Source organism: Penicillium cosmopolitanum (genome assembly GCF_028827165.1).
Source record: "Penicillium cosmopolitanum strain IBT 29677 chromosome Unknown utg000007l:1.0-333516.0:1.0-333752.0, whole genome shotgun sequence".
Classification (NCBI taxonomy): Eukaryota; Fungi; Ascomycota; class Eurotiomycetes; order Eurotiales; family Aspergillaceae; genus Penicillium; species Penicillium cosmopolitanum.
In genome coordinates, this window is record NW_026622677.1 from 170,885 (window position 1) to 187,132 (window position 16,248).

Consider the following 16,248-nt stretch of genomic DNA (forward strand, 5'->3'; position numbering starts at 1 on the left):
CTATACCTAAGCTTGCTAGCCCATTTAGCTCTTCTCTTCGAAGACAGACTTTCCCAATTTTTATACAGAGTTGAATTCTAGCATGAAACCCTCACTATGTGGCCCTGGTCAGGAGCTTCTTGTAATAATTTGGCATTTGGCTTACCTCCGGGCAACAAAGAACGGCGCGGCAAGCCGTCAACATCAAGAGGCACTCGGGAAATAGCCCAAAGTTCGTTTTCCCCTTCATCAGAGAGCTCCCCGGGAACTGGCTCAGGCTCTTCGGGAAACAATTAGTCTCTTCAAAGACAGCTCGGGCTTATCAGTGAAAGACTCAGGCTCTTCCGGGGATTTCTGCCAGGATGTATTGTGGCACCCTCTTATTTCAAGATGACACGTAAGAGCATCACAACTAGCCTCCTCAGCAATATCTACAACACCACTAGACCACTGGTACCAACAAATATATTAGATAACGTTCTCCTAATCTCTGATATTATGCCCGCATTAGCTTCTTTTCTGAAAAGAATATTTGCCATTTCAGGCTCCTCGTTAAATGATAATTTAATACGCGCCATCCCAAACCTCATAAAGCTATTAGACATGAGCTTTTGCTACAGCGAATGATAGTTTGGTGTTCTAGGACGCTTGAATTGGAGGATAGCGCAGCTAAGCGAGTAATGTACTTACTCTGTTTACTGAAGTCGGATGCCTATAATACAACGCGATGTAACTTCCTCTGCCCCTACACATTTGACCGAAAAAAACGACATAGAAAGAATTGATATGAATTTTCAGCAAGTCAAGAGACCAACTTAGCCGGAAACAAACGACGCTTTCTTCCCCATTTCTCTGCCAGAAAAGCGGAACTCCATGATAGTGAAAGATAAGACCACATCCGCTGTATGCCAGAGATACTAACATTGTTGAAGATGATGCAAATACTGACCATTGACACTAAGTGCAAGTGATGTGTCAGAGTCAAAATCTCCCCGATACACTAACCAAGACATCAGGAAGGACTAGCCTCATGGGCATCAGGAGTCCTGAGCTCTTCGCTTGAAAGAGCCGGCGGGTCATGAAGAACTAGATTGACGAGCCGCTCCGGCTCATCGGTGTGTCCAGAACCGAGCTGCTGCTCGTTTGTGGGAGGAATGACAGAGCGGCCAATACGGAACGGCGTTGGATTTGGCGGGGGTGAGCGCGCGCCACGCTTGCGGGTTCGAAAGCTAGTTCTGGGTAAAGGTACAGCAGTGCTGTGGGTATGGCGCGAATTGGAAAGAGGCACTGGCTCGGGCTCATCGATGCTGGTGCTGATGGCACTCGAGATGGTTCGTGGCAGATGATAGCCGGCTTTTCCAATAGGGACAGACAATCCATGCACAACAATGCTGCAGATGACCAGGAACCATACCACAAGGTTGACAGCGTCGGCAACTTCTTGAGCATCCGCTCTGACTTTCCCATCCACTGTGATCTCGAAAAGGAACTCCCGACTAATCGAAAGATAGAAAATTGCTCCGACGCCAATTGGGCCAAAGAACCCAACAAAACAAGCCTGTCGGAAGTGCTCAATCTGGTGAATGTACTTGTGCATGGCAAGTACTATCGGCAACCGACGAAAGATGAGAATAAGAACTCCCAGGAATATCAGGCGGTAAAGGGGGATTATGTTGTTATCCAAGAACGATGACCAAGGGCAAACTGCCCCAAACCACATAAAGACAGCTAAATTGAGTAACATATCGATAGTAGGTTGGAGAGAGTCGTCTAGGGTCTCAAGCCGGAACCAGTCACTAAAAAAAATAAGTATTTGGGTATTGCGAATTCTGCTCTGGAGACAACCCACTCCTGCGTGAAAACATTACCGGCAACGAAGCATGCAAGGAGGTCGTCAGTTCCAATGAGTCCGCAAGTTCCCACAATGAAGAGCTAGAGAGATCAGTAGATAGTTTCATTTTTGGACAGAGGAAAGCTCACAGCAAGCGCAATTGCAAAAACCAAAAAACTCTCACGGTCAACGTAACGCTTTTCCTCGGCCCAGTGAAGCAGCTTCCTTGAAAGCCAGCCAGTGAAGATGCCGTAAACAACACTTAGGATGATAGTATACACCCAGGTCTCATATGCCCACAACCCCATGGCCTTTCCTGCGCTACCACTATATCCCTCGCCACCCATGCCCAGATACTTTAGCAGGTAAATGCCAAAGAACAGAAACGGATAGCCAAGACCATCGTTGGCGCCAGACTCGGCCACAATGATTCGCTGGAGAGGACGCGGAACATGCTTATCGGCAAATTTACCTTTGACAATAGAGTTGGACAAGACGGGGTCTGTAGGCGTCACACACGCGCCGACAATCAAGGCATGGAGGAACTTGAACTTCGGTATCATAGCCCAAACGATCAGACTGCTGCACATCCACATAGCGACCATACCTGGGCCCAGCAAGAGTGAAAGGCTCCGCCATTCGATCTGAAGGTAGCGTTTAGGCAACTGTATACCAGCTAAGACCAATTGTACGCCAAGAACCAAGCGGGTAAAATGCAAGGTGATAGCGTCCAGATTCGATTGCGAATGCAGAGCATAATCATCGGGTCTAATAAAATTAGCTCCATGGGCGAGAAAGCAACCCCAGCAAGCAACGATATCACTGGTTTTGCATAAGCAATGTGAACACTATTGAACATTATTAAGCTAACTTACATGCCTCGGAAAGGTAAAATCGCTCTTTGCAGAGGTAAGAGACCAGCCCGAAAAGAGAGACAAAACCTCCAAGTGTCGCACAGACAATGTTGAAATTAATCAATGCAAGGGTCGGCATCTTGCTGTTACCGTGCACGCTACTCGTAGAATCACGCTCAAGAATGGCGAGTCTTGAGTCTCTTGGCCGCACTTAGTTTAAATGATTTGCTGGGTAGATACTCGGCATAGAATTTTGTTTATCCCAAGGTCTGCCAGGAAAATGGTACTGGCAGGGTGACAAGCCAATGTTATCGAATAATGACTTGGAAGTATAGAGCCAAGAATGCGTAGACCATATGGAAGAAGATGAATCGCCAAATAGACGGCCGAGTCATCCAAGTAAGCCAAGCCAAGGTAACTGGGAACCGATGGAGATAGACAGCGTTGCGGGGGGAAATTCTGCGAGCGGGAAATTCTGCGAAGGGGAATCGAGAGGACCCACCGAGAATCTTGGCGCTGTTAGTTCGCTGGAGCCCCTCAAGAGTACTCGGGTGATGAGAGCCTTAGGTCTCAGGCACCGTTTTGTTTTGTCCTTTCAGTATCTGAAATAGCATCGTTAACTTACAATTGACACAATCCTTTCGCTTCACGATATCGTTATTTTACTCTTCCGTTTCGCCGCCCACTACTTATGGTTACTTTGCCTTGCTCTGTTGTCTACACTTCGTACGCTACGTGCACCCTTGTGGGTGTTGTGTTTGTTGCAATCGACCCGCTTGCACTTCGCGGACTGCCATTGAGCGTATCCCATCTTTCACTAAGTACTCATTACGATAGTGGTTTTATGCTCGAACGAATGCCGTGGTATTCAAGCTGGCATATTGAGGGCTGCTATACGGAAGAAATATTGCCTAAACATTTCGTCACGTATATCGCAAATGATTCTCGGTACTACCACTTTCTCCACAATGCCTCCCTGAACCCTGTTGGCGGAGAGGCAATCCGGAGACATTTTTCTGATCTTACTTGCAAGGTTATTAAACAGCTCGAACTGCACTTGAACTTTCAATTGCTGATTTTGAAGCCGTAGTCACAAAGATATCAGGTCTAATAATCGGCTGTCGGTCAAAACTTCGCATTCCAGAGACCTTTTGCCATATCTATTTTGGGGGTCTACCGTTCATTGTAACGCCGATGATTTTGCCATATCACCGCTCGCTCAGTGAAACTTGAAGCTCATTGCTATGCCTACCATCCTCTGAGCGATCGCCTGGGAGAACAATAGCACGATCAAGCTTGTAAGGCAATCCACGATGACGACCTCTGATCATCATCACACAGATAACGAGCTTGCTGAAAACTGTGAACTCCCCAGAAAGAGATGTTGAGACGGTCGGGTAGCCTAGACTGAGTCCCACGTTCCCGCTATAGAAGAGTTAGCGAGGTTGAGAAGTCTTGAATCAAGTATGATCCTTACTATGCTGAAACGACTTCGAATAACACGGAGAACACGGAAAATGCCTAGGATTATCAGCTCTGCCAGCAAGCAATTAGTTACTACCCACTCACCGGAATAGATGTATCCGCAATTTTGCCAGCTTCAGCAATGCAGATACAAAAGCATCCGAGGAAGATGTACCACAAGTCAAAGCTGAGTTGGTTCTGGATGTGGTTAAGAATGTACGTTCGACCATCACCTTCGTCCATGCTTCTCTCAGAGCCGTAAATACCCAGCGTTTTTTCCTCGTAGACATTAGAGGCTCTGATGCTAATTGCGATAGGAAAAATTGCAATATACATCATAACGACTAAGCTAAATTGGACAGCTGGACTAACATCAGCTAAATTAAAAGAAGATGTTCCCGTATGGCGCGCTGATGCGGCTTGGAAAATAGCAGCAAGGACTCGGGGGCCGGGTGCCAAATTATTAACAGCTGGGTTATTCAGGTCCAGCACGATTATGAGAAGCACATCAACAGAATTCATAATGAATAGGATTCCGAAAAGTATCCATGTTGGCTTGCTCGGAAATAAGAGGGTGTAGCACCGTCGAGGGTGATCGAGCAGAAAGCGAAGCGGATCTTTGAGCGATGATTTCTCTGGACAAACCTTGTACATGATCCATATTACTAATCGGAGCAAACATGGATAGCAAGTGTTGCCGGCAAAGGCAAGGAAACTCATGAGAAGCATTGGAAATGTCGCATCCTGGAAAGAGATCATTGAATCTGGGGTCAAAGTAAAACCAAGGTTGTCGATCATAGTTTGAGAAGAGTAGAAACCCCTGCCACATAATGGAAATAAGCTATTCTGTCATAATAACACGAATACGAGGCCAACTTACCACCAAACGCTGCCCTGGCCACATTCAGCAAGATAGTCTCGATATTTTTGATCAGCATGGAGAATCCATCCCACCAGAGAGATCGCACCGAACAGATGCAGACCCAAAAAATACCCGGTGACAATTTTTAGCAAAAGCCTCAAGCTCCGGTATTCAATGCCTCCAAGCTGTTCCCTATCTTCAACGGAGAGGTTGTGGAACTGAGAGTTCCGGCCCACCGTAGCCCGAGAGAAAATTTTCGGTAGATAAAGCTGCTTATTGTTGTTTTGTGCCGTTACATGGGCCTTTCCATTATAGCCTGGAGAGCTTCCAAGAATGAAAACGGAGGTGATCACCCGTTCGAGTGTGTGGGTACGTGAATGGAGGCTTCTGGTAGATTGTCCATAACGTAGATTCTTCTCGGGTTTTCCTTTTATTGAACCCTTTAGTTGCTATCTCAAACCTCTGGATGTCTGCCACAAGCGGAGGCCTCACCTTCGTCTTCATCATCAATCGCTTCATTAATTTCGGCGAAAGAGGCCCCTAGAAAGCATTCATTAAAAATCGAAAATAGCTAGGAGCTAATTCAACATACCTTTATCCCGCTTCCACGGAGGTGGGATATACAGAGCGTTGTCATTGCCCCCAGTGGGCCGACCGGGCTCCGCGAACCGAATGGATTCCTTTCCTGTAGTCAGTTTTGGGTCCATAGAATCATCAGCTGTAGAATGCCTAGATTCCTGAGAAACCCTAACGTATGTGTCAATATCTGTATTGTCATTCTGCTGTGCGATGTTAAAACAAACCTCGACAACAAATCTCTCTCCCCAGCAGGACTGTTGGTCTCAGTCACCTTGTCCTTCCCTCCGTTTGTAGATTCATCGGCCGGGGCCTCATGAATGGGGGTGTTCAAATTTGGTAGGTGTTTGATTTGTGCCTCTTCATCCTGGCCTGGAAGGGTCTGTGATTTCAACAGATGCGGTGCTGCATTTGTCAAGTTAGCCATCAATTAGATGACTGAATGGGTCGTAGGCGCTCCTCACCTATCGCTTTGAGATGTTTTTCAAACCATCTGACCCGAAAGATGACGACAATTATGTTGATGAAGCCCAGATTTCCCAGAATCGGAATGAGATAGATGTAAACTTGTTGGTAGGTCTTTAACTCTTTGACGTCGACCCTTCCCATGATGCCGCTTAGCAAACTAGAAAGACTGGAGCCGAGCAAATCTCGCCACTCACGTATTCAGACCCGACTCCGTTGAGGCGCTAGCACCGAAAAAATAGGCATCAATGGCTTTGAGATTGCCGTAGGGGTAAATGATAACTAGGCTCAGAATGCTGAGAGTGATAATCCATGCGTCTACCAAAGCGGTTAGCGCAAGGTAGAATGTGTACGGAGTATGCACGAACAATGCAGGGAGAGAAAGTTTATTGGTGGCTTCCACATGGCGCAAAAATAGGGAACTTCAAGGGAAAAGTACTCGGGGGGGGGCTTGCGAATATCAATATATAACTCAGGCTTACCTGAATATTAAAACTGCCGCATATAACATCCAGCTGGACGATTCAACTCTGTGTGTGAGCGACTTGATTGGGCGAATCAGGTCAAGGGTTGAGCGCCACCGCTTGCAGCTTGAGGATCATCTTCACCACCGTCAGATGCCACCTTGCGACTACGCTCTAGCCATCCCCCCACAGCCAAGAGCCAATTTTGAATTTGGACAGCGAAAACTCAACTCAGGCGGTATCCATTCTCTGCACGAGCTTTCAAGACTATGCATTGTGGCCATCGGGCTGATTCAAAGGATAGTACTAGGCAAATAGCTTTGTCGCACAGGCTGTTTACTGCAAATATTCACCAACTCTCCATAGCGTTGCTGCGATTTAGGGAGTGATTTTTGGGCACTGGCCCAGCATAGCCCGCTTGCGCTTGAAATTTTCTATGAAGCTTGGCAGCCCGAGGCTAGGCTTGATCCGTCAATGCTACGCACGAACTTCCCGCTCCACGGTTCACAATGGTCCAGCAAAATCCCGCATACTGCATCTCATTGCAAAACTGAACTGTATATTAACTTTTAATTTTCCCGAAAACACAAGGAGGCTTTTCGTTTCCTTTCCCATAATTGACAGCAGGAGATGCCGGATGCTTCAAATAGTCCCACTACTTCTTCTGCCGTGATAGCTGTCATTTGTGTTGTGTTGGTTGCTGGGTTATGGTAAGCATTTGCCAAAACGATACCTCAGCCCGTGTCACTAAACACACTCTTCTATATACAAAGTTTCGCGGGGTTTGCTCAATGGATTCGTCACCAAGGAGGTCAAATAAGATCGTCTACACGGAATTATCCCGTATTGCCAATATATAGATTCACACGGCTACAGACAATTGAGGTTCAAAAGCAACCTCAACCACTGCCGACCGAGGATGATCTCAACAAATTCCTACCAAAAATCGATTTCAAAACATGGAAGAGTCATCAACTACGCACAAGGCACTGTCTTAATATCAAATCATTATATTATATAGGCCTTTACTAATGGTTAAAACAGAGCGAACTCAATGAAACTAGCGGCTGAGGATGTCCTAACCAGTCTCGGAATCTCTGCTCCAGCTCCCATCTCCCCAGCTAAAGAACCGGTACACTTTTCGCCAATAAAAAGTACCTTTGCTGAATTAGGAATGTCAGCTCCAGACGAATCGCGGAAAGCGGAGTCGCGTTTCAAGCTGACTCAATCTTCTGATAACACTGAAGTATATCTCGCCGCTGCGCAGCAAAAAACCACTCAGTCAGCCTCAGACATCATGTTTTCGAATTATTCTTGTGCTATATGCCTGTGTATTGTGGAAGATGGAGTTCATGTGCGCGGTCTTCCCTGTGGGCATGCGTTTCATGTTGATTGCGTTGACAAATGGCTACTCTGGCGCCGGCCATACTGCCCATTATGCAAAATGTCGTATCAGAAAAACCTAGGAGAGGCATAAAAAGCCATTGAGAGCTTATTCATCTCCCTGTGGTGGAGTTGCATGCCCGAGATTACCTTTTAGATCACATATGTGACCTTTCCCATTGTATATTTTAGATATCGAAGCTTACGTTTTATAATCGCTTATCTTTGTTCCTTTTGGGCCTTCTCAACACAGTGGACGAAGAAAGATGTGGAATCTTTTATTCGAATTTACGGAATAGGGCTTCTAATAACACTGAAAGAACGCTTCGGCTCCGCAAAGAACTCTTCAACCGGGTCAAGAACGAGAAAATGCCGAGTTACATACACTGTTTGACTCTCCTATCGGACTGCAATTGCTAAATCCTCTTTTTCATGGTGAAAGGGTGCATTAGTCATAGGCATGATCCTCATCAGTGCGAGCATCGTAAGAGGGGAAACGATATTTTGGCAATTTTATATTCCAAGGAGGTTCATTGGCCGGGTTTAAATTTCCCAACATACGATAGCTGAGTGCCGGAATTTTCTGAAGCAATTCATGAAACTTCACTTGAAGGTGTCAGCTGGATAGGCACCAAACGGCATACCGGACTAGCCATTCAAGAAGCTCACCGTGCGGAGGAAGGGTTGAGAACGCCAATAATAGACGGTCAATAACCGCTAGCTGCTCATTCAAATATTTGGGGGTTACCACATCTTTAACAACAGTCGTAAACTTTTCAAATGCTACGTTCTTGAGATCATCAACCAAATGTGTGTCACTGAATATGTAGAATCTCAGGCGGCATAGTAATGTGTGTGCTTGCAAATGATCATCTTCGCTTGCTTTATTTGGCCCGGTAGGCTCTGATTTAGGCCGAGACTTTTGATTGACTTCCATAGGTGTGAGGTCTAGTTCCGCATAATCGTCCCAGTATGCCCATTCGATGGTTTCGGACGTGCGACAGTATGATGGGTTGTTTCGGGAGGGTGTTCTGTAGGAACCGGAAGAAGTGACCGGGACCCTCTGCGTCAGGACTCTCGCCGATGCAAAGGCAAAATTCGATGGCGGCATAAACCATCTCAAGCAGACTATCTCTGTCTTGGGTCAAGCGATGAACAGCGGCGTGGCGGATGCTAGCGATGGAATGGCACAAGTTCTGAACAGTGGTGATGTTTGCACGGCATTTCTCAGACGAGATCTTCAATCGGTTCTTAGCTAAGAATTTGAAGAACTTATGCAGCTCCAGCACCTCGGGGCATGTCCAGCCAACAGCCAAAGGCTGTGGTAAAAGCCATTTTTGAACAAATTGGAAGGCGGAATGCTCGAGGTGGCGTTGCATGGTTTGGAGGATCATATGTTGCGCTCGAAAAGGGATAGGCACCAAAGGCAGTCCTAGCATGGGGAACAAAACCTCTATGATCTCTACCGATCGTGATTAGCGAAGGCATTCGGACCTCTAATTTTGACTTACCCTTAGCTTCTAGTCCCCGGCTCTGTTTCAAAAACGATTTCAAGGACCTTCGACAGTCAATTGTGGAACTTTTCAATTTTAAGAGGATCGCGAGGTCATTTACCGGTAGCTGATTGACTGTGGAGACCAGTTCTGGACAGCGGCGGAGTCTCTATTGGCGCCCGACAATATCATGTTCCGACGACGGACTCGGCGTCGACATCTCTTCATCAATGGTACCTCGGCCGGCTTGAGGGTGTGGGTACACGAGGTACTCTGGTCATCCTGTGCTGGCAAGTGAAATAAAGATTTGGGCGGCATGACGCGTTGCAGTGACTGCGACTCGGGGCGGAAAATATGTCGGCTAGGCTGAGGGAAATCATTTTTCTCTCACGGGGCGAGAACAAAAATTTTGCAGGCGAAAAATTCTGCGGATGGGCAAGCGACTTGCCAAGGCGAGTCTTCCATGGAACGACTCTACATATTAACAGCGTGAAAATCGTTTCACATCGTTGAGCAATGCTAAGACCCATGATTTGCGAATTGATTGGCTACGAGGCGAGCGAATATTGGCAGACTTCTGGAGCCACAAGAAATTAAGCTGCTACGGCGAGTAGCCCATGGCATGCCACTTCGGTCTACACCTCATACAAAACGGCGCTAAAGGCCGTTTCACCATTGTCAACAACGTTGATGAGGCAAATGATTTGTCACGCATCGCATCATGCCGACCACGGCTCCAGGTGGATCCATCCACTCCACCCGCTCTCCACTCCAAACTCTTGAAATTTCTTATTTCAACGTTGATAAACCGCCTCAACACCCACGAAATTAGGGTCGCCCGCTGCGAATTTGAAGTCAAAATCTCTGGGTCCGGCAATATGTACGCAAGTGGTCGCTGCCGAAACCCCTACTCAGAATAGCATAAAAGACGCTCTTTTCCTGTCGAAAAGAAAAGTAGGACTTTCCTCCTCACACTCCGGGCCTCGCAGCCTTGGGGTGTCTTTTGCAGGTAAGATCTGCGTTACCAAGTACTCTTCGCAGGACGGGCTCTGCGTGATCAAGTGTGCCTCGCGGGACGGGCTCCGCGTCATCAAGTTTGCCTCGCAGGAGACCGCTGCGATACCAAGTTCTCCGCAGGAGACCGCTGCGTCACCAAGTTCTCCGCAGGAGAGTGCTGCGTCAACAAGTTCTCCCTCGCAGCAATGAGCCCTGCGATTGTAAGAGTGCGCTTCCTCACAGCCAATGAGCCCTGTGTTGTATAAATGTGCTCCCTCACAGCCAATGAGCCCTGTGTTGTATAAATGCGCTCTCCTCACAGCCAATGAGCCCTGTGTTGTATAAATGTGCTCCCTCACAGCCTTGAGCCCTGTGATTGTATAATCTTGAGCTTCCATGCAGCCCTGAGCCCTGCGTTATCAAATTTGCGCTCATTAGGCGACCCGTGGCGCCGCGGTCCTCGTCCTGATCCTCTGGCGATTGCAGGCACCTCTTCGTGGTGTCAGAGACTAGTATTTGGGGGGGTCCTCGAAGAAGCCAAGACCTGCTCCAAAATCAATAGAATCAAGAATCATCCAGTATACTTTGTGTCCTGCCTTTCAGCCTGTTTGTAGATTTCAATAGCCATGTTACTGGTTCGCGTCAAGTTGTTCTGGAGCCTTGAATCACGCCCTGTCTTTCGACAATGGGCCTTTCTTCAACGTAGTGCGAAGTAGAGCACTGAGTCATCGGGCCAGTGGGGATCTCAGTGTATGATAGCTTAGTGGCCGATCTGGGCGACGCGCGCAATCCAAAGTAGTCTCCATTTGTGCGAATGCTTGTCTTTGCTGGCTACCAGTGGTAGCAAAGGTTGTCTCGACGTGGTGAGATGCGGGTTGTCGACACTGAGTGGGAAGTGTTGGCGTGCTGATGAAGGCGTGTTGATGTTGAGGACACATTGATGGTGAGGACCCGTTGATGGCGAGGGCTGGAGATGAGGGCCGGAGATGAGTGACGGTTGAGGATTGGTGATGATCATGATCGATGGGAACCAGTGAGTCAACATGTTGATTTGCGGCGCGGCGTAACTGCCGAGCGGTGAGGTGGCTGCCAACGGTGACTACCCATCGCCCTTACAGTTGGATCTTCGTTGGCTCACCAATGATGTACATAATAGATGATAGACGGTGAAACATGATGCAGTTCATTAACTGGAATCTGTCATTACACCAGATCGCAATGTAATTATCTGCGGATAGCTTTTCAGAAAAACTCGACTATGGGCTTGGAGGCGCGTGGTGCAATCAACATTGGTGACCACTTCAAAAATATGTTAAAGGGTACATTATGTACATCTATTGACGATAGACTGAATCATTATTTCACTCGGGTCGCTCTTCTACGTGGCTTGAGCTTCGTCGCATACTCTTTGGCGATACACTAATATTCGAAAACAAGTTCCCCTGCGGCGACTCGGGCTTTCTCTCACAGAAAGTAATTAAAACGATTTTTACAATGGAATGATCTAGCCATAAACTATCCTAGCAATGATTGGCTATCATCTCGAAGGTATATCCTATTCCGGTTTAGCTTAGTAACAGGTAAAACCCGAGAAACAACATGTGTGTGTCCAGAGGGGAAACTGTTTTTCGAATTTCTCTGTACACAGCTCTTGGGTAATGTCGATAAATGGTCATCCAATATTGCGCAATATATATCCTCAGCCGCGCACGTACATGGTAGCAGTAGAATTGGAAAAACCATCAGACTGTCAGCGATTCAGGGGTGTTCTGGCCCTCTTTTCGAATATCATATTCCATTATATGGCCAAATGAGAGACTGCTGTGGAGCTCGAAGGGGTAATGTAGCTGAGTACTGGTCGAGACTAATGGTGGCTATGATATTCTAAGAAGTTGCTGGATATAGTGAGGCAAACCTCGCGACGCCAGCGCATCTGCTCGCGTGGTCTAGTCGAATATGCCACGTTAGCTTCCTTAACGAACCGGGTTCGATTCCCGCAGGGCGCATCTGGATGACAATTCATCAGAAAGACGATTCTCGCTCATGCATCGTGTATACAACCCGCTGGTTTCCGGTTCGTCTCGCGTGTTTTTTCTTTTTTCTCTTGGGACTCGTGATATGAAACGCTCTCTGGAATACCGACCTAAGGCAGCACCCGGCGGTGGCGACAAGGCCGTGCACTGACGCGTCGCAGCGTCTCGCGTCGGGCACAAGTGACAGACCCACAATGGCAGAACATCACAGCTACGTCAGCTACGTCCGAGGTCAATAAGTACGACTTTTCTACCAGTTATCTCAAACCCACCTGGCATCCTTCGAGTAATAATTGAGCAATTGCATCCGCTGCGGCAATCGAACGGCCGTAATTCACGACCGTAATTCACGACGCTCGTCCGCTGGTGAATTCGTGCCGTTCGGGATGACATCATGGGGAGAGCATTCGACTGGCTTGCAGCCACCTTTGGGAGGGAAAAATTGTCTTCATATCAGCGGTTTGGCAAAAAGGTCAGTTATCCCCAACCTCCAGTCTTGAAAACGTACTCTTTCCCTTATTCAAGATATAGGCCACGGGGGATGCTTTGAATACCATCTGCATTGGCCACGGGCAAACAGACTGCCGTTGGAGATACTCGATCTAGCACCAATAGTCAGCAACTGGCGCAAGATGGGGGTTCGCTACTGACCGTTCTCGCGGCCTATATGAGAATCTCAATACCAGCCGCAATACGCTATCCCGATCGGACTTGAAGGAACAGCCGAAGCAGTACTGCATTTCACTGCTTCTCCATATCAGCAAGACTTCTGGTGTTTAAGGGTGGTACAGACTTGCCATTAATGTAGTTTGGGATCAGCGAAAGCCAACCAGAGATGTAGCGGGCTCAGCTCGATTACATCTGGAGGGCCCAGTGTCGTTTCGTATCGCTGCAAATGAATGTTGGCACTATCTGCGAATGCATAGCTGTTTCGTCTCTGCTTTTCGTGTGAGAGGTCAATCTTCAAACATGTTAGGACAAAGTTCCACTGAAAGAGATTCATGTCTGTCTGGGGCGAAGTAGTAGCTCATCTGAAAGCGACTGTTCTCATGGTGAGGGACATGGGATAGATAAAGTGCTGCGACCTGGCCTGTCGCATGCTGGGCTGCAATCAGGGCTTGGCAGAGCTGGCCTCAGGCTCGATTCATTGCTGGTTAATTTTACACCCGGAGAAAAGAAACCATGGTCTTTCTTGGTGGCCGTCGATGCTAGACTTCTCTTTGATGTCGGCGAATGCTGCAATGGCTCACTCGGTCTAGTATGGGAATAGCCATGGCTGCCGACGAGGCTTCGGATCGGAGGTAGGCAAGAGGCTCAGAGCCGTCGAAATCTGGAAATTTCTTAGTAAACTGACACCTAACCTTCAATCGGAAGGGCAATGCTGAAGAGACGAAAACACCTTGGAGACTTACCGTATGGCTTAGCAGATGGCATTAAGCCTTTCTGTGTTGGGCTCGCTAAATGCGCCAGGGGAATTGGCCATTTCTACCACATGTTCAGAAACAATAAAGGCGCAAGCGTAGTAATATTTCATGGCTTGGCCCATCAGGTTGTTAAAGCTGGTTTGATTTCGAAGACGAGGGGGACGAGGGGACATATCTCTGTCTGGTCGAAGCAATATTGACGCGCGGCCCTATGTCGAGAAAAATTCATCAGCGATATTTGTTTAGCACAGAGAGCCACGAACGGATAGCATTCGTACGGAGATTGAAATGTAGTACTGGGTGTTGGGAATGGACAGGGGCAAAGCACAATCGTGACTTACAAGACATTGAGCGACTCGCGATAGAAAGATTGCCATCCTACATAAAGGGTCGTCAGCGCATGATATCTGCCTTGAAAATTGCGGAATGTTTTGAAACTTACGTTCTCAGATATTGCTGTCCGCTGCAGCAAACTGTGTAAAGGATGGCACCTACTTGACTTCAGTCATTAGCAGGCAGTCAATGAAGACAACTTGTAACTCACTGTGCTCGCAGCTTGGGCCATTTGGGATCCAGAAAGGTTCGCTCAATGGGATATTTGAGGAGCGGAAATGGGGCTGATATCGAGCATCTTCCGAGTTAGCATGGCTCTAAATGACTGGGAAACGACACACACTTGCTGTCTGAAGACTTTGTTTTTGAAAAAGGCTAGGCCATTGCGATAATAAAGGTCAGCTTATGTCAATGCATGATTTGGAGGTCAATCCATACCAAAGAGTAGCCGCGGAGACGAATCATGATCCACAATCTTTGATCCAAAATCACAAAGGAATGCTTGCGAAAGTCTCTTCAGCGGGCGAAGGATCGGGTATTTATAGCTGCCCAGCCAGGCATTCAGTCTGCGTCAATGATATTATCATTGTGAATTGTGAGGGCTTAAACACAAACTACTTTTGAATTGCAGCCGGTTCAACATTTGGTTATTCATCTAGGCACAACATTCAAACACAACATTCGGAGACATCGCATTTTTCCTGGCGACTCGGTATATGCACTTCCTTTTATCACTGTTCGCACCGTTTAAACAGTGGTGAGCATGCTACAGAAAGCATCGATGATCCATTTCAACATTCACCACCATGGGCTCGTAAGTTATTGCGATAGGTGAGACGGTTACATATCACACCATTTGATCTCACCCACTAATGATGAGCACGATACCCTACCCAATAAACACCTCATCAAAGACAGGCAAGCACCATGCCAGATTGCGACCCTAGATCTCTACCATCCAAACGGCATATTTTTTCAGTGCCTATCGTCTATCGGAGAAAAGGAAGCACACCTACACAGCATCAAGTAGATACAGGCTATAGTACAGCGCGGGACTGATTCACACAGCCCCATCTCATAAAAGAGTCCTTTGTATAGTGGGTCCGATATTAGGTCGATTACGTTTTCGTAGAACAAACCTCTGCGATCAGCCGCATCTTTGCAAAGGCATTACCCAGATCAATCTCCTGGGAACAAAGTGGATGGGGGAAAGTGGGTACTACAACAAGGAAATATAAGCCAATTAGTGCCATCAATGGCTCACATGGACGTAAGTCGCCTATGAAATGATTGGTCGATATTTGGCCATGGCTCCCAGGAGCCTGTGGGTCGTTAATATTGATGCGATCATTGGATACTAATAATAGATCGGAGAGAATGAGCCAATTGGTGCTATGAATGATCCACGTCTGCCACAAAGCCCCCGTAGAAATGATTGGCCCAAATTGGGCTGTGAGCTCCTGGGAGCCTGAGCCTACCATAACCTCCCATAATTGGATAAGGCTGATACAATTATGTCCACAATGTACCCGCGTCTTCTCTCCTTTGAACCCGAGATAGAGACGACATTAAGAATTGGCCGTTGAAATTCAGGTGTAGTCCTTGCGGATTTGTTCAAAATACAAGAATTTTGAGTAGACCAGGTCACAGTATATCGTAAAATTCATGGAAGATTCAATCGGAGTATAAGATACACAGCCGGACCGGGTTTCTTACGAGAACCATAATAGGGGTCGTGGTTTAAAAAAATGTACTTTATTGTATCAATTACGAATGAAATTGAAATGAGATAGATCTGGAGTTTCTGCTGACAGTGCCTCATGGCCATCAAATAACTAGAGCATTGTTTACGGCGCAATGAATAGTCCCTTGTCATCCACGTTCGGATCACTGGTGCATTTTGGCCCGTTCTAGCTCTCCCATTGCCTTATTGTACTCATTGTACAGGGTCCGTAATAATTGCGCAGACGTTCGAGCTCAGAAATGAGATTCTGTTGCTGATTTTCGAGTAGCAATACCTGCTCCTCGATTTGGTAAAATAAATGATAGGAACGTGTTCTCGCTTGGTGTCGTCTTGGACATTCAAGGAAA

General features: G+C 47.2%; 3 protein-coding genes across 3 annotated transcripts; all 3 read right to left on the bottom strand.

Moving 5' to 3' along the window:
* Positions 1 to 991: 991 nt before the first annotated feature.
* N7509_006503 (uncharacterized protein) lies at positions 992 to 2,803 on the bottom strand (the record flags this gene model as incomplete). The annotated part of the gene is made up of 4 exons (XM_056631140.1): positions 992 to 1,775; positions 1,829 to 1,911; positions 1,960 to 2,632; positions 2,682 to 2,803. 4 exons carry the CDS (start codon positions 2,801 to 2,803, stop codon positions 992 to 994), a joined length of 1,662 nt encoding a protein of 553 aa, XP_056488401.1.
* A 1,069-nt stretch (positions 2,804 to 3,872) lies between these two features.
* N7509_006504 (potassium ion transporter) lies at positions 3,873 to 6,436 on the bottom strand (the record flags this gene model as incomplete). The annotated part of the gene is made up of 10 exons (XM_056631141.1): positions 3,873 to 4,089; positions 4,142 to 4,185; positions 4,234 to 4,948; positions 5,009 to 5,417; positions 5,483 to 5,530; positions 5,583 to 5,737; positions 5,794 to 5,971; positions 6,031 to 6,167; positions 6,229 to 6,349; positions 6,400 to 6,436. The coding sequence occupies 10 exons, from the start codon at positions 6,434 to 6,436 to the stop codon at positions 3,873 to 3,875; spliced, it is 2,061 nt and encodes a 686-aa protein (XP_056488402.1).
* Positions 6,437 to 8,786: 2,350 nt separating this feature from the next.
* Positions 8,787 to 9,272, bottom strand: N7509_006505 (uncharacterized protein; the record flags this gene model as incomplete). The annotated part of the gene is made up of 1 exon (XM_056631142.1): positions 8,787 to 9,272. The coding sequence occupies one exon, from the start codon at positions 9,270 to 9,272 to the stop codon at positions 8,787 to 8,789; it is 486 nt and encodes a 161-aa protein (XP_056488403.1).
* Positions 9,273 to 16,248: the final 6,976 nt, after the last annotated feature.